Below are 23,942 nucleotides of genomic sequence, written 5' to 3' on the forward strand. Positions count from 1 at the left end.
TGTTTAGTGTATAATATAGCCTGCAATAGGTAGCATAATATGTATCATATTATTATCTACATTTATTAGTGGCAAAAAGTGATAACTATATAATTTGTAGAGTTCATGTTTATAAATATATATTTTTCATTAAATACGATTTAACTTTTTTAACAAATTTACTTGAAGATCAAATTTTCATATGGGTACTTTGATTTATATACCATTTAAGGAGTATTTTTAAGGCTTAAAAAGAAATTAAAAATAAATCTATGATAAAATTTCCTCGCTTGTATCTTTAGAAACTTGTTAGTTATATCTAGATATTTTTTTCTTTTGAGCATCATGTACCTTATATCTTGTATATTTTATTTTCGTTAAATACAAAGTACATTTTTTTATAATTAAATTAAACAAACTGACAATGTATTCAAATAAATAGTTTAATTTGTTTCATATTATTTCAATAACTAGTTGACGGAATCATCGAATTAATCATAAAACAATGAATAAATTGTTTTTTAATTTGTAACCATAAAAAAAAACCTAAACCATGAACTCAAAGAATGTCGTAAATTGTGTAAGGCCGTTTAGAAGCTGAACGTCACTCGTCTCTTCATGTTTTAGTATTATAACTTATAAGTAAATATATATAAATTATAACTATACCAAGTTAAATAAATAATTTGTATGAATTTTACATTTTATCGGTTTTACATATTAAATAATATGAATAAAATGAATCGTGTGTCTTATATACACACAATATCTAAATTAACTAAAGATAAAAAAAATAATAATGATAAAATATATAGTAACTTTTCCAAAATGATGAATGTATTTTGTATTGTGCATTTAGTATATTGTATCTTTGTATTACTTTAAAATTTTACATATTCTGTAGGTATACTTTTGTACAAATAAATATTGTTCGGTTAAAAATATTGTTATTCATACTTAAATTTATAATTTTGGAACAACTTCATAAAAAAATGCTTGATGTTATCTATTTTAATACATCAGTATAGAAAATCTCGTATTATTGAATTTTAAGAGAATCGTGAAAATTGTAACGTTGTATAGTGTATAAATCTCGTTATGTTATGTTACAATACTAAATTTCCATAATAAAAAGCTTTCCGTTGTCGAGAATGTCTGAAATTGTGTTTGGATATTGAAAAACGTATAAATTTACAAAACCACAATCATTATGTCTGATCATGAATAATACTGTTGTAATAAAATAGAGAAAATTACTTTTACAATGATATATAAAAAGGTTACAATGCTGATCACTTTTATTCAAAATGATGTGTATTAAAAACAGTTAATAAAATAAACATTTTATACTAAAAATTATACTAGATAATAAAATGTATAATTTGTGTTACACAATAATAATAACAGAAATAAATGAACAAAATTAATATTTTTTTAACTATTGATCTATTGCAATTTACAATATAGCCAATAAAGATACTTTTATTTTATTTTTAACTGGTTAAATATAACTAAAATTCAATCGTGTTTATCGATTATAAAATAAATACAGAAGTATGTTACATGTACTATAAAATCTATATTTTTATGCATATTATATTTTATAAAATACTATAAGATATTAAAAATAGTTTTTGTTTTTTCGCAGTTTTAAACAGTTTATTGAGAATACTATACATTTTCAAAAATATCCATAGAAAATAGGTTAACTATTTTAGTAATTTTAACTCAATAAAGAATAAGAAATAGTGGTATGCATAAAAATGTAAATGCAGCCTAAACAAATAAACTAATAACTCATTTTTATTATACCATTGGGTTCTACGCTTTATCTAGATTGCAAAATTCATAAGTATACCTTGTCAGAAGTCCTAGTTTATTTTACTGTGGAACTAAAACAGATACAATTTTAAGTTGTTTATAAATTAAAATTATTTTTAGATACCTTATTGATATTTAATTACCTCGAAGTGCATTATAACTAACTTATTGTTCATTGTTATTATTTGCTCTAATACGACTACTTGATATTATTAAGTAAATTGCTATTCTATAATTAATACAATACGAGTAATTAAATGTATTTTACAAGCAATATCATATTTACAACTAAAAGGAGCACTAAAGTCTTACATCTAAACACTGTTATTTTAAATTATCATTGGTAAAATTAATGTAACGTTGTATCTCAAAATACTTTTTAATTAATTATATTTCATAAACGTGGTTCTACAATTCTACATAGTTTGTGAAATATCATACAATTAGGCTTCCATAGTTAAAATATAATTATTATTATTATTATTATTCAATATTGGAAAATAACATTTTGAATTATGTATTTTTGGAAAAAGATGCAATATAGATAAATATTTTTAAAAGTATTACAATAAAAATTTAAGGAATTACTATAAAAAAAAATACACTTAATATTAAAACACTATAAATTCCAGTTAAAGATATTTCAATTACATTTTTCCGAGAAAAGTTTATTGAAAAAGGTTTTGATTTACGTTTTTGTAGAACTTTTTCTAAATCAACAAAATAAAATAAAGAAGAATTCCAAATATTATACGATTATTTTAACACATGATTTTATTACATTTGTGATTATTTTGAACGATTGAATGATTCCATTCGCTTGTTGCAAATCCGTTCATGATACATTAATTTACATAGAGTAAAGAAAAACCGTTTTCCTGCACTGTAACGACATTTCGTTCAAACATGGACGCTTGAGAAATAGTAGCAAGTGGATTGATCACAATACGATTTATGCCTGACACTACATATCCATATAAATTGTACTCCGTGACGTTTAACATAAATCTATGTGATCTTTTCAATGCTCAATTGTATACAATGATAACCCTGTGCGAGGTTTTTTACTTAAATCGGTTAAGATAAAAACATTTTCATAAAAAAAAAAAACAATAATAATAATATTAAATTCTCTAAGACGAGTGTTGCATGTGCACCGTTTCATTTTTATATGACAAACAATTCTTTATACTGTTTACCTTATTTTATCAATAAAATAATAATAAATATGACCACATTGATATAAAATATGAGTCGTGATCAAATTTATCATTGTAAAATGTTAAATGTTGTGTAAATATAATATTATATTTTAATATTAATTGTTTATCACTTTGTATGCATGTATATGTAGGTATTATAAATTATTTTCACTTGAATTGCTCTTTGCCGTTCGGTCCAAATAATTGTACGTATACTTGTTTACCTGATCGTGTAGTTTATCGACTTAATTTCGCATGTTATCTCATCGCTTTACACACAAACCCCGAAAGGCTACATCGATTATATACCATTGGTCGAATAAAATATAAGGTATGTTCGCTTATCACTTTCAGTGCAATACATATTCGAAAAAATACAGTCCTTATTTACTATCCACGTTATAATTATTTATTAATTTAATTCGTACTTTCTCATCTCAATTCGTCAGACTAAACTCAAAATATTCGTTAATAATAATTATACATTTAAGGATAAATCATTATATTTAAATTAAAATCCAATAAAATCGCGCTTTCTTTAAATTTTTAATTTCTCTAAAACACGTATAATAAACATATATCATGTTTAGGTTTAAAGGTACCGCTAGATATTTCGACTGGATGATATTGGAATTAAACTAAAATTGAAAGTAAAAGTAATTAATGTATTTCAAAATACACATTCTGAAACAATTTAAAATCATTAACCTTTGGATACACGCAAACAACTTTACTTACTTTTTTCACAAGCACCGTCAAGCTTTTTATACAGATTTAGATACGTAAACTCTATTTCTTTCAACTAATTCGTAAAAAAAAATTTAATTAAAAGATTGACAAAGTAAAAATAAGTTTATGAATAATCTGTTTTTATTTTTTTAATAACATTTTAACCTTGTTTATTATTATACTTGAGATATCCTTAATCCTAATTAATTAATGTTTTCGTGTAGAAAAAAGGTAAATAAACAAACATCCTTAGTAAATAAAAAATTTAAATAAACAAATTAGTAAATTTTTTTTTATATATAATTCGCATTACCTTAAAATATGTTTTATCTTATCTTACAAATAAGAATAAGTAAATTTTTGACGTACCTACTAAATAATTAACAATTTAAAAATTGCTAAAAATGTGTACTGTATACTTCAGTATATTCTCTTTAATTTTCCAAAAACCTTTTCAATGCCTGTTCAACAAAAATATTTAGTGGTACTTCTTACCGTGAACACACACTGAAAGTTTACACTTTTAGGAAATCAACTCATAAAATTAAAAATTAACCTTTTCAAAGTACTTATAAAATTTAATTTTTTTAATTCCTCAAACAGTATCCACAATATAATATAAATAAATAACATGAAGTTGTTAAATGTATATCATTTGAAATATTAAATATGTATTTCTTTTTTTAAGTAAACTTCTTCACTCTTTATTTTCGCAATACTTCATGATTTACTTTCACACTAAACTACAACAGTATATCCATGATATTGTGGGATTTCTGAACTATATATATTTATAAAGTTTTTCCGACCTAAATCACATTTTATTTTCGTATTTCAAAATGTGTGAATACTCAAAATTGGCTGGACAATGTCCTCAAATGATCTACTTGAAAATATTTATAGTGAATCTAATGACAAATTACTAAGTGACAGTGACTATACTCGTGACCATTCCGCGTATCCCTTAATTGATTTCTTTAATAATCAATCCACTGGAATTACATTTTGAGCTCGGAATTTTTGTTTTTATCTTTCAGATTTTTTCTAGGTAAGATACTACAGATTCTCTTTCTCTTTCTCTCTCTCTCTCTCTCTCTCTCTCTCTCTCTTTTTCGCTTTTATTCGACATTTTATGGTCGACGGAATTCTAACACTAGTGATTTTCACATGTACAGACTAACACGGATTTCAATTCTATTTTATATTCTGGGTAGTCAATATTATCTACAATATTATTATAAAACTTATACGCTGTTCTGTCGACCGAAAATTGTTCCTCTGATGTTATGTATTGTATTACAAAATACGGGATAAATGTGAACAGGAGAAATTTTCTGGAAAAAAAAAATCCTCACTTTTGATGCATTTAAACCGTGCAATCGATATATAAATTCAACGCATTCCTATGGACTTGACGCTAAGCTTTGGCAAAATAAATGTTACTATATATTGTCATACAAATTTACATAATACTCAAAACTACTCGAAAAGTCAATTATACTATATAATTAATTACTTTATATCATATATTATCATTATTATCGACTATGATAACGTCTTATAAATCAATATAATTACGAATGCAGTAATTAACTAAGTAATATAAATAACCTAAAATTAGTCAAAATATTTTAAAAGTTTCTCCGTGTTTAAAAAACAATAATATTACGTAATGGAAAAAGTTTCAAGTCCCTGTAACGATTAGTGGTTTTTAAATAACTAATAACTAAAACTGTTGTTCACCCTTTAAATATTCTAATTCGTCAACATTTATAATTCAAATTTCAAAAAATTCTTTAAAAATATTTTATATTTTTTAATGACAATAAGAAAAACGTATAAAGAATCGTATATCAAATTTTCAAACCTTAGCAATACAAACGTATGGCTTGATTTTTAACTAGGTGCAAAATAATTGTATAGTATTTGTTATTTTTACGTTATTTAAAAATTTAATCTTCAAACCCTAATTCCTAACCTAGAAAAATGTCATGACTACACATTTTTAATAATTCTGAATTACAATAATAATAACTTATGTGTGATGTTGTATTAGATTTTCAAGCATAGACCATGACTAAAAAATGTTTAACACTAAAATAATAAACTAAAAAAATTTGAAAATTTCTAATATCTATAGAATAGTTTAAGTTATGTCTTAGTATTTTTAAGGATTTTTTTATTATTAAATGTTTTTTTAAGCCCTATTTAGAAAATATTGTAGACAATATTATTTTGTCCGTTTAACGTTTGTGAGACATCGACCTATTTTTAAAATACGTTTATAAACACCAACCTGTTGTTTAAAACGAAGATAGTAATATTTTGGCTTTCATACAATTCCAATTGCGTGTGAACCCAAGCATAATAATATATCGACGGAGATGTATTCAATGTCACACAATTTATTATGTCTTTTTCATTGTACAAACATTACGAACCATTTTATTCATTTATCGTTGTTAGGGGGAAGGAATTAAGAGCTAAAAGTGGTGAACTTGTGATGGAATGAACATTTAGAGCTTTCGATGTCTTAACATTTTAATCACTCTGTCGTTGTCGACTGAAACGCACACGAGTTGGACAACTAACGGACACGAGAGTTCGTTTGTAGAAAGGGATGCATACGATAACATATTTAACTCAAGCTTGGAGCCCCAGGTGACATAGGGGGTACAAAATAATACCAAATAGTACTTAGCTACTGCAGTTATGTTATGTATGTGAAAATTAGTATTGAATAAACATAATCACTACTGCATAACTTTTAAAAAACTGTTATAGTGAAAACAATGAATCAATTTTTGATATGTGATAAAATGCTAAAAAAATTAAAATTATCAGATAGTTTCAGGAGGAAGTATTGCTTATACCATAAAAAAAAAGGTTAAAATTAAGGGTGTCCTCAAATATCCCGGGAATTACACCTCTCCCTCATCCTTTGAACAAATCCTGAATCCACGCCTGATTTAACCGGTACATAAATATATTATTATACTACACCGTAATAATAAAATATATAGCTCAATATTGATTTAACGATGAGGAGTTATAATATAATAGTTCTTTTGCATTTCGTTATTGTCGACGGAGTATGATCAAATTAGAATGCGAAACATATACAAGCGCATAACGAAAAAAACTGATATAATAATTCATCAAAGCGAATGAAAACTACCGACAAAGTGTACAAACAACAAATAAAATATTTATTAATATTTCGTTATTAAGCTGAAATAATACACAAAGTTGAGAAAAAAACGTAAACTATAAGATATATACGCCCACCTGCACCTTTATACTACATTGTTTATCTACAATTATCAGGCAGTATCTTTTTTTCATTAGTGTTTTAATACAAAATTACTTTAAAATAATATATTAATTTATATAATATAATATTTTGGTTTTACAATAATTAATTGTATTAAATCATTAATAGAATTTTAATTTTTAACACAGTTGATTTAATAAACAGCCAGATATACGGAAAATATTAAATTTTTGATGATGACGCGTTAAATTTTGTTCGATAAAATCAAAATAAAAAAAATAATATTTTTTTAACGCTGTTCACTGAATAATTAAACAAAATTTAATGAATACGAAGAATCTAAACGATCTAGTATCACGATAATAAACTAATAACGCAATAAATAAAATTAATAATGTGTACAAAAAAATATGGCAAAAATTCTACTACGTATTGGGTTTGCGTATGATAAACTAACTTGATCGATCAACAGTTTTCAAAAAATAAGTCATTCGGAATCGGAAAATAAAAAATAGGTGTCGTACAAATAGTATCTGACACGGCTGATTTCAATAAAAAATACGATTCGATATTGCCTCGCGGACAGTTCTAAAATAATAAAATATCATTTTCGTATAATATTCGCCGCGGTGTTCGCCGGCCATTACTATATAGTTAGGCCAAAATAATGACACATTCACATAATATCAGAACAAAACGATCGCGGTCGAGTTTTACACAGTGACGCGGTACAATAATAACACATCGGGTTTGGTTTTGTCGTGTTGCAGGTACGATTGCGGCGTGCGGATCGCGTTATTATGACCGGCGCGGCGACTCCGGTCGTAAGCGACGACGACGAGACGCGGAGGAGGAGGCGGAGGTGCGGCGTATCCCGTCGGCGCCCGTCGGCCCAATGCTATCGTCACCGGCGCCGTCGTCGGCGGCGGCGATGGCCGGCGGCGGACTGATCGCGGTGCTGCTGGTGCTGTCGGCGTGCGCGGTGTGCGGTACACGGGCCGACTGCCCGGCGGCGTGCGAGTGCAAGTGGCGCAGCGGCAAAGAGTCGGCCATCTGCGCGTCGGCCAACATGACGGCCGTGCCGCGGCACTTGGACTACGGCACGCAGCTGCTCGACCTCACCGACAACCCGCTGTACAGGCTGGGCAAGGACGCGTTCGCGGACGCCGACCTGCTCAACCTGCAGAAGCTGTACATGTCCCGGTGCCGGATCAAGTCGCTGGACCGGTACGCGTTCCGCAAGCTCAACAACCTCGTCGAGCTGGACCTGAGCCACAACAGCATACCGGTGGTGCCGTCGGCCGTGCTCGAGTCCGTGCCCGAACTCCGCGAGCTTCGGCTCAACGGCAACCCGATCATGAAGGTGCCGAACGGCGCGTTCGCGCACGTCCCGCGGCTGGTCCGGCTCGACGTGTCCGGGTGCCGCGTCGCTTTGCTCGAGTCCACCGCGTTCGCCGGTCTCGAGAACTCGCTCGAGTGGCTCCGGCTGGACAACAATCAGCTGCGCGACGTCAAGCCGTCCACGGTCGTGTCGCTGACCCGTCTGCACGGCGTCCAGCTCAACGATAACCCGTGGAACTGTTCGTGCAAGCTGCGGCCGCTGCGGGAGTGGATGGCCCGGCGGAACGTGCCGTACGGCGCGCCGCCCGTGTGCAAGACGCCCGTCCGGCTGGCCCAGACGCCATGGGACAAGCTCGAGCTGGACGACTTCGCGTGCGAACCGCACTCGGCGCCCGTGTCGGCCGTGGTGGTGGTCACCGAGGGCGACAACGCCACCGTGTCGTGCCGCATGTACGGCGTGCCCATACCGTCGTCCCGGTGGACGCGCAATGACCGGCCGCTGGGACAGACCAGCCGCAGCGTGCCGGTCACCGAGGGCCGGTACACGAACCTCACCATCGTGTCGGTGGTCGCCCAGGACGGCGGCAGTTACGCGTGCGAGCTGGAGAACCGGTCCGGTAGCTCCAGGTCCAACGTCACCGTGGTCGTGGTCAAACGGTCGCCGGAACTTGTGCTGGGCGCCGACCGGTACGCCCTGCCGGGACTCATCGTCGGCGTCATACTGGTCCTGTCCTTCTGCCTCATATTCCTGTGCGGGCTGGCCATCCGGTCCAAAGGCAGCCCGGCCGGTTCCCACGGTATCCCCGTTTCCGGTCCACTCGACACAGCCGCCGCGGATGCGGACATCGACCCGTTCGACCGGTACGAGAAGATCGAAATGATCCGAGAAGACAACAATAAGACGGTACAGCATCACCAGCACCAACTTCCGGCGTCGTCGTCCGACAAGAACGGTCGGCCGGACCCGCCGGGTTACGCAAAGTCCGCGACGACTTCCGGTGGACTGCTTCACAGACGTCACGAAGAGCACGAGGACTATGACGGGCTGCCGCCAATCGACGAGCCGCCCTCATCGACGGCACCGTCAATCACGGACCGGCCGACCGCTCGTCCTAGCCATCCGACAACCAACGTCCCGCACAGGTAAATGCTTGTCACAATAATATTGTCGAATGAATTTCAAAATATTTACATCGTTATGTTATGTGCGCACTTTGGTTGATATAAATTCGTATACGACTATCCGGATTTGGATTTGACAGTTACTAATTCGTCATCAATTCCATTCATTTATACTACCTAATTACTTTTTTATATATTGTATATTTTAATTGCGTTCTACCCCGAGATGGTATCACAGTCGAGAATATAATTAATTACTGATACGTTAATCAAAGAAAAAAAAAATTAACAATGATCATAATCTTAGACGGACAAACGAAATATACCTACTCTAAATGCTTTTTAACTCGTTATTAATCCACAACTACTGTGGAGTGCTAACTGTTAGGATTCAATAACAAATCTGCCGTGAGTTTATTAACATTATCAATTTTCGATTGGGTTAGTATTCACCTTTAATAAAGTCTTAAGACATTATTGTGCGTTTATCTATTAAAATATATTATATAGGTCAATTTAACGGGGAATTTTCAGAATTGCTTTTTTATGTAAATCTAACTATTGTAACACAATTCGAGTTTTATGTATTTAGTGGCATTCTCTTGAACATTTTATTTGCTTATAAAGTATGTGCGCACCTATAATAATAATAATAATTAAAATGTTTTATCAGAAACACGTATTTAATAATACAGCGCCACCGTGTCTATTATGTTTACTCAACAACTTTTATGCGAATTGTCTTTGTTTAAGAACAATAATAACACGAAGTTTTTTTTTGCATCCATCAATAAATCATTTGTTACATATTTATCGTATTTTGTGTTGCCATATGCATCTTACAATATACCTAAGTACACATTTATATTGTCTTTAATGAATATATCAACAATATATGTATACAAGTATATATATATGTATATTTAACAGTATAATTCCAAACGATTAAATCACTTAAATACGTCAAAACCACATCATTACCAAATTGTTCATTCATAAATAGGTTATTTGTTAAGCTAATATTCAAAATAATAATAAGATTATATATTTTACAGTTTAAATTTATTAATGTGAAATTTTCACCTAATTTAGAGTAATAACTATGCCAAAAATCGAAATAATATTATAGACTAATAATTCAAATTCATGTCTATAATGTATTTAACCAAATAAAAAAAAAATGTATTTTCCTTTTCAGAAAATGTTTTGTACAAATCGCATTCTTCGTGCAGCAAATAAAAATGGTTACATACAATAATAATAACAACAAATAAACTTGCTAATATCCATAAAATAGTTAATCAAAACTATTTTATTCCACTTTAGACACAAGATAAACATTGAACAACGTTAGAATGACTAGAACGTTATCAATATGTCTTATAGAACCACTATTATATTGATAATATAATTTCCATTTATTTTAATTGTTATGAAAATAATCAAAAATATCAAATGAATCCAGAACAATTAAAATTATATGAAGGTACTATCAGAAAGATCCACTATAAGTATGATTGCTCTTTATTTATTCAAAACTTGATTTTCAGAGTTATTAAAATATTTAAACCTTAATGATCATACTTTCTAATACTTAAATTTTCTTATAACTTTATAAGGAATATTCTATTACAACATATATATGTCTACATTTTTTTTTATAAATGGAAATGTTCTTTTTATTATATAAGTTTTTATGCAGATGACTTTTATTTTTTTATACGATGTCATACCTAAATTTAAAGATCTGGTAAAAGATATGGTCCTTAATAACTGTTTTTCATAAGATATAAAATTGATGTTATACTTAGTCAAGTACTTATTATATTCAAACAATTTTACAAATTAAAAAGGTTTATGAATTATATAAATAAGTATAATTTTCATTTAAGGCCCATATGACCTTCAACCATATTATTATGGCCTATATTGTGCATAATGCACGAATTTAAATAATTTAAAAATCTCTAGTTAAGGATTTGATTTATAAACATCAACATCTTCAAAAAAAAATCATCTACTTCATAATTTACAGGAAAAAATGAAATTTTTATAATCACTGTATATTACTTTATTCATAAAAAATAACATTGAAAGAATATTTTAAAATATGGTCCTTAAGTATTATAAAATTTCTAAAAATCAGAAATTTAATTATTAAAATATATATAGGAATGAGCATGCTTGGCAAATCACCCTACATGTATTATTCAAAAATATTATTATTTTAATCTTTTAGTTTATTATAAAAATTAGCCTGGTTTTTTAAATTTAACAGTACAACATTGTCTGTAGAAAAAAAAACAATAAAAAATAGTCGTAACCGTTTTCTTCAAATCTTTTAAAATACACTCAAAGTTTCTATTACAGAGTTATTTATGATAACATTTGAAAACATATAAATCACGTATTAAAAAATAATAATCATTTCACCGTGTGAACCGTCATGATTTTTTTCTACTAAAAATATCCACGAATACAAAAGTTTCTGTTCAAGATCAATTCTAACAAAATAAATTCGTTTCATACTTACGATAGTACAACCTGTGACTTAAGGTACCTTATTTTTAATCTTATTCAGCAAAGTTTTCCTCTCACTGTATAAAATAATAAGAACAAGCTTTTCAAGTTCTTTTATTCCAAAATAAAGTTTTACGTTTTTTCATGTATATAAATATACATAAACCTGTCAATTATTTTCCCATGCTAACTCTATGTACGTTAACGATTTAATCTTAACATTTTTTTTAAAGTAAACACGTTCTGTATTGATATTTTATTTAAAAATGTATACATTAAATTCCAAATTGGCATTTCGTTTATATATTTTTCAAACATATAATGCCAATCCAGAATATAGCAACCTACTTTAAAAATAATGTCAAGATTAAATCGTTAATACTCATAGGGTTAGCGTGGAAAAATAATTGACAGGTTAATGTAGTTTTATACATGAGAAAACATTATTTATAATAAAGTTACTTCAAAAGCTTTTTATAATACAAATATGTCGAAAGAATACTTGAAGCTCCGTAAAAAATGTTGCAATACATTGAACATATAATTTTACATATACCTACATATTATTATGACTGAAAGCAAAAACTTTATTGCATTCAGACAATAATAATGCATAAACTAAAAAAAAAATTGTTGCAATAATTATTTTAAGTTCTTTTTTAAGCGATACAATATATCATTGTAGAAACATTGTCTTACATCAATAATTTAAGCACATTTTTCGTTAACTACAATAGTGTTCAATACACTATACTTCTAACAGTGTCTTACGTGTTGTAGAACACAAATTGAAAATGTTAGATATTTATTTTTTATTTTATTTTATGTTTATTGCCCATTGTTTATCCAATGATCGTAACATCATAACGCTAGTATTAGTATTTTTATTATTGACAATTTTTAATCTATACAGTTTAATCATATTGATTATATGTAATGGTCTGAATCAAATATTTGCAACTTTTTTCAACAGAGCACCAAAAAGTGAAAGTGCGTAGCCAGAGGGGCTTCAGGGTTTGGACCCCCCGAAATTTTTTCTTTAAATAAGATTGAATAGGTTTAAATGCCTATTATATTTAAAACTTTATATTATATATTTATTTATATTTATACTCTAAACCCGCCCCTCCCCCCAAAATTGTTTTCTGGCTACAGCCTTGATTACGACAAATGACTCTTAATACACACTTGCATATGCTTAATGACTAACTATTTTAAATTAAAATTATATTAGCATCTACGATATGCAATGAATATTTGTATAAAAAAATTACAGTTTATTACAATTTTAAAATCCAATAAGTATGATATAATATTAGTGAAAAATATTGATCAGACGTGTTACAATTTCGATTAGATTATAAGTAAACATAAATCTTTTATGGATATAACATAAAAACTTCAGTGGAATGTATTTAAATATACATCATTTTCACTTGTTTACAAAAATCGGTTCTGACTGAAGATTCCTACTATTATTTATAGTAGGTTTTTTTTTACTATGTAAATAAAATGATCAAATCAAATCTTATAATTATTCTATTTTTTTTTCTTACTATCATGTTATTTACAATGTGGTTATTAGTCAATATAATTACTAAATTACTAGTATTAACTTTTATACTTATATTTATATATAAATTATATTGATAGTTAGCTATTAGCTAACCAAGTTCTGTTTTGTTAATAAGAAGTGTATTAGTATATTGAACAATAAAAATAATATTATATTGACAACAATTTAAAAAAAAATTACGATAAATTATAGTTTTTTATAAGTTACGGTGCCGTCATAAATTGATCGCGATACCCTTAGGCACCGCGGCGCACAGTTTGGTAAACGCTGTACTATAATATAATTATTACCCAATATAACATTAACATTAAAAAATTAATAAATCAACATTTTCTATTTAACTAGACAAGAGTATGTAAGATTTGAAATTAAAAATATAATAAATATTATCAAAATTGTAAAATAATTATTTAAAAAAAAATGCTAATTAACATAAAAAAACTTCTTTTTAACCAACAAACATTAAAAAAAATTAATGACATTTATAAAATTAAACATTTTTATAAAAACCCTAAAAGCCGGTATAAACTAATTAGTAATTTCTAATTTTAAGAATAATATATCTACACTATAAAATTTATTTTCCACTTAGTTATATGAAGGAAGTTTTTCTGTATACCTAAATATATTATACCTATATGTTATTTAACTAATAGCCTTCTACGCAAAAGTCGCAAAAGTTTAATATGTGTATAGTGTACCGTAATATTTTAGAAGTAATTCGTATATGAGACCCACAATTCTATAAAATGTTAATCATGTTATATGTGACACATACCTGCTTAGTCTTTTATTAAACCCGAGATTTACAGATAAAACTGTTTGTGATCTTACAGCATGGATTTGCGTGGACAGTCAGGTATAGCGTTAACCATGGCGTATATTATATTATGTAAAAAAAATACGGATGCAAGTTATTTTAGATACCTATAAATAACATAAAAAGAATAATTTATTTTGATTATCGATAGTTGTTGACCTTCATTTATTAATTTTGATATTATATACTATAATTTATATAATATTCAATATATGGATTTATTGTTATTAATTTGCTTTTTGCCTTCATAAATGTAAAAAAAGTAGAACGTGAAACAAATAAAAATAGAACTACTTACTATTAGTCCAACATTTTTATATATATAATAAAATAAATGTGTATAAAAAATTTAATTTCCAAGTGTACTTCATCGTTATACAGGTCACTATAATGGATGTTTTAAATTTAAATTCAATAAATAATTATTAGTATATAAAAAACGATTCTAAACGTAAGAGACAAATCAATCAGCATTTATTTTTAAATATAATGTCTATATTATATTATATTTATATTATCAATATAAATTCAAAAGAGCAAACTAATTTTTACTAAAAATATTGCATCACCTAAGTTTTTTATAACGTACAATCTAATATCTACATATCGTAGAATAATGTGATTAAGATTGTTCTATAAATAGCATACAATTAGTCAGAATATTTTTTTTAATTTAATCATGAAAATTATATAATAATAATTTACATTATTAATGAAATATTTTAACACTTTACTATTTATATTTTTTAAATGACTGCAAAATAACTAAAATCGTCATATATTTTCGTTAAAATATCGTAAATTTATCAATAATGGAACTTGTTGTAAAAAATATAGTATTTATGTATTTTTTTTATAGAGGCTAAAATACTGAGAATTTCCTATTTTTAACCTGTCCGTATTAAAGATAGATGCAAATTTTTTTCTCAAAAATGTGACTTCAGACATAAAATTAAAAAAATATAAAACTAAAATAAATAGAATATTGTGAAATTCTTGTTCCACTCAGAATCTTAAATTGACTAAATGCTTTTACTATATCTACAATGCCATTTGTTATATAAAACAGAACATACAGTTAATTAAAAACTAACAACAACACTAATAAATTAAAATACTTTCATAAAAAAACCTGAAATAACAATGCAACGATTTTAATATTACTAATATTAGTATATATATTTATAGAATGTTAGATTAGCTAAGATGTAATAGAAAAACTTTAATTTTCTTAATTACTACAGAGTATACTCATAAATAATACAATTATAAATAATGCAATTTGAATCTTAATTTATATTATTATTACTCTCAGCAATCATATTAGCATGAAAAACTACCACTACTTAAAGTATTCGTAATATAGAACTACTATATTCTAAAACAACTCAAAAGTGGCACACAAGCACAAAATATTAATGCAAGTAAAAATATGTATATTAAAAAATACTATATCTAATAAAAGTTAATCTATGGAATAATTCATTATAATTCCTGTTCCAATATCTCCCTTATTTAAAACTTTTTATTATTTTCATTTCAAAAATCTGACATCTATACTACAAAATTGATGAAATAATTTATGTATTAAAATGACACGAGGTCATATAATGATGATTCTAAATCCAATTGCTATGTTTGGATGATAAACAATGAAACTTTATCAAACGTCACCTTAAATATTAAATACAATCAATACAAAATGAATATCGAGAATTCGAGAATCAATAAAATTACACTAGAAAATATTTAATTAATATAGACACTAGTTATACTGTTATATTGAAGATAACGTGTGTTCAAGATATAATATACTTATTATATATCGCGTTATTCCGAGACCAAGTTCGACGACCTTTGTATAGATTAAGCTCGGCAAGTTCAACAGTCGTCCCCTCCTCTCTTGCTTATAAGACAACCGTGGACATCCACCTACACACAGTACGTACTGTTCTTCCGCGACCGTCGTACGAGACGTCGCCTTTGTCGCGTGTGCGGCGTTTTTCATTGTGGGCCATTTTGTGCCATTTTGTGTCATTCGCGGTATCGTTGACGTAGTTTTATTAAAAACCATTTGCGGACCGTTTCTTTAATTATACCTCTTTTTTATATCCTGTCGTGCGGGATATCGCCACTGTTGTGCGTTGTGCGTGGGCGCATTTAGCCGTATTTTGGCCGTGTGAGCCGTTGATGCATGATACCGCGTATTAATACTTATTTATTAATTGCAAGATCGCTGCATCGTCTAAGAAGGTATTATTATTGTGTCGTTGTGCGGGACGTCGTCATTAATTTTCGTCTCGTCCCTTGCTCCATTACGAGTACGTGAAGTACGTCATAAAAATATCTCGCAAATTAGTGTGTCAATGACCTGGCGCCTGTCACCCAAAATAAAGTGATATCGGATCCAGTAATTAAACGCAGCAAGTCTGGTGGTCACACTGTGAGGGTATCAGTCGTCGGCGGAGATTAGCAGATTATTGGTATCGTTAATTTTGTTTATATACTATCCGTGATAACAGTGATATCGATCACGTTCATTATTATTTATTGATTGTCAATTCTATTATTTTTCTATTTATTTTATTTGGGCGCCCGTATTTTTATTATAATATTGTGTCTGTGTATTTTATATGACGAGTGTCACAATATATTTTTTATAGCACGACGGTGCACATAAATTAATAGTTTATTTGTTATAATATTGGTCACCCACTCCATGTACGATAGCTATTATATAATCTGGGTTTTTTATTAGCTTGCCATCCTAGGCTAACCGCCTTACGTAGGAGCCTGGTGGTACATTTCTGGTAGCAGAGCGTGGTTGCTTTTACGGTATTTTATTTGTTTTTTGTATATCAACGTTCGTACATCGGTGTGACGTGTTCCAGCTATTATTTTGCGTGGTATATTGATATATTATATAGATATATTTAGGTACGCGTTTCTATTAGTTTATACTTATACGTCACAAAATACGCAATTTTATATTATTTTACGTATATTTAATTAATTAGTTTTATTGTGTTATTAATTTTGCGCCATGGACGTACAAGAGATAGCACGTATTAACCGCGTATTGAAAAGAGCGACTATGAGACGCGATGAATGTATTAGGCGTTTTAACGCAATGCACGAGCTCGCGGTGCGATGTGAAACTGAGTTAAGTTTGATCACTCAGCTATCATTTCTTGTCGACGAAGTCGACGTTATATGGTCAGAATTTACGGCTGAGAGTAATACAGTGATTGATTGCTTAATAGATTTAGGTAGAGAATCAGAGTATTCCATTGGTCAGGTCGCGGATCTTCGTAACTTGATTTCTATTTCCCGTGCAACAGTCAATCGTCACACTCAAAGTGACCAAATTAACGTGTCGGTCCGTAGAGAATCCCTAATATCTGTTCCGGAGCCGGTATCGGTGCATAATTTAAATATAAACGACGACAGGGAAAGTCAGGTAGGTTCGGTTAAGAGCGGGGCGGCGCGTAGCTCTACAGCATTTGGTGTAAATGTCCCGGGAGGTAGCGTCCGCAGCGGACATACAATTACGCGTACTACATCTCACGTAAAACCGGCCCGGTTGCCGGAGATACCACTACCCACATTTAATGGTGATATTTTTAAGTGGCTTATGTTCCGAGATCGTTTCATGTCCATGGTTGATCAACATTCTACCATCGCGGACATCGACAAATTTTATTATTTAACGGGTTGCTTGCGAGATAGGGCGTTAGAGGCAATCGCTGGCATACCGGTAAGTGGCGACAATTATTCACTCGCTTGGGCCACGTTAACAGCGCGCTTTGACAAGCCGCGCTTAGTTGCGTCTTCATTGTTAGACAAATTATTAACAGCACCGAAATCGTCGAACGAAAATCTAACAGAATTGAATAAATTTTTATTGGTTTTTGATGAGGGGGTCTCCGTACTAGATTCAATGAACCTCCCGAATCTTGGTGATTTTATTTTATTTTCGGTCGCGTCGCGTTGCTTGCCGTCGTATACGGTTAAGCTTTTTGAAGCGCAATTGTCAAATAGCTTTCCAACGGTTAGGGAACTTTTGACGTTCGTAAAATCACGTGTTAACGTTCTAGAATGCATACCGAATGATGCGGTCCATAAAATAGTAAAGCAGCCATTGCAAAAGTCATCTCACACTTCGAAAGGTTATACATCTGCCCCTAGTAACTATAAACGGCAACAACCAACTTCGTTAGTGTCTAGTACCGTATCGTCGAAATCAAAAGGGCCGTGCCCTATTTGTAAAGGGTCTCATGCAATTTCGTCATGCCAAAAATTTACCGGGTGGTCCGCCGGCACTCGCGAAACGTGGGTCCGTGAAAACAGGCGATGTTTTCGTTGCTTGCGCGCTGGTCATTGGGCCCCAGAGTGCAAGTCACCGGTACAATGTGATAAGTGCTCGTATAAACATCATCCGTTATTACACTCGCGCGATAGAAATAACGGTTCAACATCTGACAATCAGGTACCGTGCGATGAACCGCCGTCTCAATCGTCCCTTCTTGGTAGTGGTTGTCAGCAATCGTCATCGGTTATTTTAGGGACCGTTTTAGTCCACATTCGTGACTGTGGTGGTGTGTTGCACACTGTACGCGCTCTAGTCGACTCCGCTTCGCAAATAAGCGCGATCACCGCAGATTGCTCCGCTCAATTGGGCTTGAAAGTTACCCGTTGGACCGCCCCTGTATCTGGGTTATCAGGTGCGTCGGTACCCAACGTTAAGGGATTGGTAACTTGTGATATTCAACCTCGATTTTCGAACGAACCATTTATAAATTTTACCGCATGGGTGTTCCCCACAATTACCGTTAATATGCCTAGCCAGTCAATATCCAATCAGGTAGCAGATAAGTATAAAAATTTAGCCCTAGCAGATCCCTCGTTCACAATACCAAGTAAGGTTGATTTACTACTCGGCGCAGACATATTTGCGCGTATTCTGAACGGTAAACGTGTGTCAGTGGGTGACTCATATCCTGTAGCATTCGGTTCAATATTTGGTTGGATAATAATCGGGCCCGTCCCCTCTTCAAATAGTTATGTTTCCACTTCACATCACATCTCTTTGGTTTCTTCAATCGAATCCTTAATGGATAAGTTCTGGCAGATTGAGGAACCAGAAACAGTTCCAGAGACCTTTACTTGTGACGGAAAATGTGAAGAGATGTTCCGTGATAAATGTTCACGTGACGAATCCGGGCGTTTTGTCGTACCCTTGTTGTTCCGCCAAACGGTCGCGGACAATACCTTTTCTGGCTCACGCGCTGTCGCGGTCAAACGTTTCGAGTCCCTTGAGCGAAAGCTCACATCAGACAGCCGACTTCGCGAGGCGTATTGTAAATTTATGGCTGAATACTTGTCTTTAGGACACATGTCCCCAGCTTCGTCTACAGGTTCATATTTTATCCCTCACCATGCTGTGTTCAAGTCTTCCGACCCACAAGATAAAATCCGTGTCGTATTTGACGCGTCCGCCCAATCGTTTTCTAGTACATCATTAAACCAATGTTTATTCGCGGGTCCAAAATTACAACAGGACGTTATTGATGTACTAATGCGGTTTCGTCTACCGCGTTACGCATTCACCGCGGACATTAATAAAATGTACCGACAGATTTTATTAGTTCCCGAACATCGTTGTTATCAACACATCCTATGGCGTGCGTCCCCGCAAGATGAACTTAAAGCATACGAACTAAACACTGTAACGTATGGGGTAAATTGTGCCCCGTTTTTAGCTATACGGGTGCTTCGAAAAATTGCCGAGTCCGATTGTGCGGACGTTCCTGCTGTCCGTGACGCTTTAATGTTCAACACTTATGTAGATGATATCTGCGTTGGGGGAGACACAATAGACGAAGTAATCGCACTCCAAACCGATTTAATTAACGTACTACAAAGGGCAGGAATGAGCTTAAAAAAGTGGTCAAGCAATACCGTCGCGGTGTTAGATAGGGTACTCCCTGAAGATAGGGCCGGCGGGATGTTGTCTTTTGACGATGACACTCGGAGCGGTTCCAAGGTACTAGGGCTTCAGTGGTCACAACGCGATGACACATTTTTATATATTGTTCAACCTGAACGTTTAGTTTCAACTAAGCGGGGTATGCTGTCCCTAATTGCCCGCATATTCGACCCGCTTGGTCTATTAGCGCCCGTGATATTTTTTGCAAAACAATTAATGCAACGAGTATGGCAACTTGGTATTTCATGGGATGACCCGTTGCCCCCTGAAATAGTCGACGTGTGGAATAGGTTCGTTACAGATCTCCCCGTGTTACAACAAGTAACTATTCCCCGTTTCATTGGTACTCAGCTTAGCGTACAAGGTGTTCTATGTGGTTTCTGTGACGCGTCCGAGAAGGGCTATTCTGCGGTCGTTTATTTAAGGTTATCTAACCAATCCGGACCACCATTAGTGTCATTGTTAGGTGCTAAAACCAAAACAGCTCCCCTCAAGGCGTCGACAATTCCACGGTTGGAACTATGTGCGGCGGTCTTACTCGCTCGGTGGATGGTTCGAATTAAGACCGCGTTAAACAACAAAGTTAAAATAGTTAACTTATATGCATGGTCAGACTCGACTACTGTACTTAGTTGGCTGAAGGTACCACATGAAAAATTTAAGGTTTTTGTTTCAAACCGTATACACAAAGTGACAACGTTACTACCCGACTGTCACTGGGATTATATATCGTCGATTAATGACCCGACGGAATACGATTGTCTTACCCCAGGGCATTTTTTAATAGGCCGCCCGCTACTCTCGATCCCTGAAGTGAATATAGTTGATATGGCGCTCCCTTTAGCTCAACGCTGGAAATTGATAAATAAATGCGCACAGTCTTTCTGGCACCGCTGGCGCAATGAATATTTAAATACTCTCCAAATACGGAATCGTTGGACGACCGATGTGCCCAACATTTCTATCAACGATATGGTTATTGTTAAAGAACCTAACGTTCCCCCGTTACGATGGCGTATGGCGCGAGTCCAAGAGGTGTTTCCCGGGGCGGACGGAGTAGTGCGTGTAGTTCGTTTGCGTACCGCAACGGGAACTTTCAAGCGCCCAGTCGTTAAAATTGTAAAATTACCAAGCGCTTAAAATTTATAACCACCTTATATAATATTATATCATTATAGACTGCAATACATCATGTCTTATTTACTACCTAGCTGTCTATTACTATCGTATCACCACGTGTAAATTTGCTCGAACCATGAAATTACTGCGGGCTCCACTGGGATGGCAACTTGTGTAAGGGGCGTACGGAGTTTTATATTGATATAAACTACTAATTATTTATTATTACCATTTTTGTGTATAAAAAAAAAAAAAAAAAAATGTATATAACTTATTTATTCATGAATTTATCACAAATCATGACAATTGTATTTGTGTATTATTATTGCCTTTTGTAATTTTTTACTATTATTATTTTTTAAACTATGCGCCCTTTGCCAGAGTTACATGGGTGACCATATAAATATATTTATTAAAATTTTTATTTCACATTATGATTTATTATGTTATTTTACTAAATTTATTTTTATTTATTTTTTCCTTATTTGTATTGAATAGATTTGTCATATTTGGCAACATATTGTTTATGTATTTATTTATTTATTTATTTTTTGGATTATGTACTTTTCACTTATGTATAAATAGGATTGTCATCTCTTCAATCAACTTATCATACAGCCACCTTGATCAATCGATACTTGCTTCACCATCTCTATACACTACAATTTGGAAGCCGCCCCTACGTCTTCCAAGGGGGGAGGATGTTCAAGATATAATATACTTATTATATATCGCGTTATTCCGAGACCAAGTTCGACGACCTTTGTATAGATTAAGCTCGGCAAGTTCAACAGTCGTCCCCTCCTCTCTTGCTTATAAGACAACCGTGGACATCCACCTACACACAGTACGTACTGTTCTTCCGCGACCGTCGTACGAGACGTCGCCTTTGTCGCGTGTGCGGCGTTTTTCATTGTGGGCCATTTTGTGCCATTTTGTGTCATTCGCGGTATCGTTGACGTAGTTTTATTAAAAACCATTTGCGGACCGTTTCTTTAATTATACCTCTTTTTTATATCCTGTCGTGCGGGATATCGCCACTGTTGTGCGTTGTGCGTGGGCGCATTTAGCCGTATTTTGGCCGTGTGAGCCGTTGATGCATGATACCGCGTATTAATACTTATTTATTAATTGCAAGATCGCTGCATCGTCTAAGAAGGTATTATTATTGTGTCGTTGTGCGGGACGTCGTCATTAATTTTCGTCTCGTCCCTTGCTCCATTACGAGTACGTGAAGTACGTCATAAAAATATCTCGCAAATTAGTGTGTCAATGACCTGGCGCCTGTCACCCAAAATAAAGTGATATCGGATCCAGTAATTAAACGCAGCAAGTCTGGTGGTCACACTGTGAGGGTATCAGTCGTCGGCGGAGATTAGCAGATTATTGGTATCGTTAATTTTGTTTATATACTATCCGTGATAACAGTGATATCGATCACGTTCATTATTATTTATTGATTGTCAATTCTATTATTTTTCTATTTATTTTATTTGGGCGCCCGTATTTTTATTATAATATTGTGTCTGTGTATTTTATATGACGAGTGTCACAATATATTTTTTATAGCACGACGGTGCACATAAATTAATAGTTTATTTGTTATAATATTGGTCACCCACTCCATGTACGATAGCTATTATATAATCTGGGTTTTTTATTAGCTTGCCATCCTAGGCTAACCGCCTTACGTAGGAGCCTGGTGGTACAACGTGTCTGTTTGGCTATATTTTGATTAAGAAACAATAATACAATATGACGTAAATAATAAAATCACCATATTGTTGTAGATAAAACCATCGAATATTCTCATTACTGTTAACTTATATGTTATATACAAGTATAATATTTATAATTATAAAACATTAATTTAATATTAGATTTGTTAATAAATTAGAATAATTTTTAAACATTTCATATTATGTCATATACCGTATACGACGACAAAACGATTGTCTATACGGTTAAAATATCATTATCGTTGAGTAAGTATATCAATCAAGATAATAATGTATTACATCAAAATGTCTTTAATTTTAAACTTATAACTCGTGAAAAGTTGTATTAACTTGTTTTAAATTGTACTTATTATTTTATGACTAGAAATATTCTTAGTGAATCTTCTCTAAAATATTATATTTTTAAGTAAGCTTTTATAGTATAATCGATAACTTATTCTTGTTTCAAGTTAAACATTATGTTTCTTTCTTTAACAAGGTTGACAACTTTTATAATGCAAAAATCACAATTTCAGTTCATAATGTCACGCAAATCTAAGATTTGACAAAAACAGATAGCGTGTTTTAATATTTGTTCAACATTACTTCAGTTAAGAACAGTCTCTTAGAAAAGTTATATTAACCAACTATTTAAATTTAACCTTTATGTTTAGCATACTCACAAAAATTAAATCGTTTTTTATTAATTTCGAATTTGAGTAATTAAACAAT

At 32.3% G+C, this 23,942-nt stretch overlaps 1 protein-coding gene across 2 annotated transcripts in view; it reads left to right on the forward strand.

Moving 5' to 3' along the window:
* The window catches only part of LOC132929489 (uncharacterized), a 160,191-nt gene that overhangs the window by 127,654 nt on the left and 8,595 nt on the right, over nucleotides 1-23,942 (forward strand). For both annotated transcript variants that reach the window (XM_060994871.1, XM_060994872.1), the window contains one exon: nucleotides 7,776-9,489. In XM_060994871.1, coding sequence (XP_060850854.1) covers nucleotides 7,901-9,489 — 1,589 coding nt within the window. In that variant the 5' untranslated portion in view covers nucleotides 7,776-7,900. The remainder of the gene's footprint in view (nucleotides 1-7,775; nucleotides 9,490-23,942) is intronic.

Source organism: Rhopalosiphum padi, chromosome 4 (assembly GCF_020882245.1).
Source record: "Rhopalosiphum padi isolate XX-2018 chromosome 4, ASM2088224v1, whole genome shotgun sequence".
Taxonomy (NCBI): Eukaryota; Metazoa; Arthropoda; class Insecta; order Hemiptera; family Aphididae; genus Rhopalosiphum; species Rhopalosiphum padi.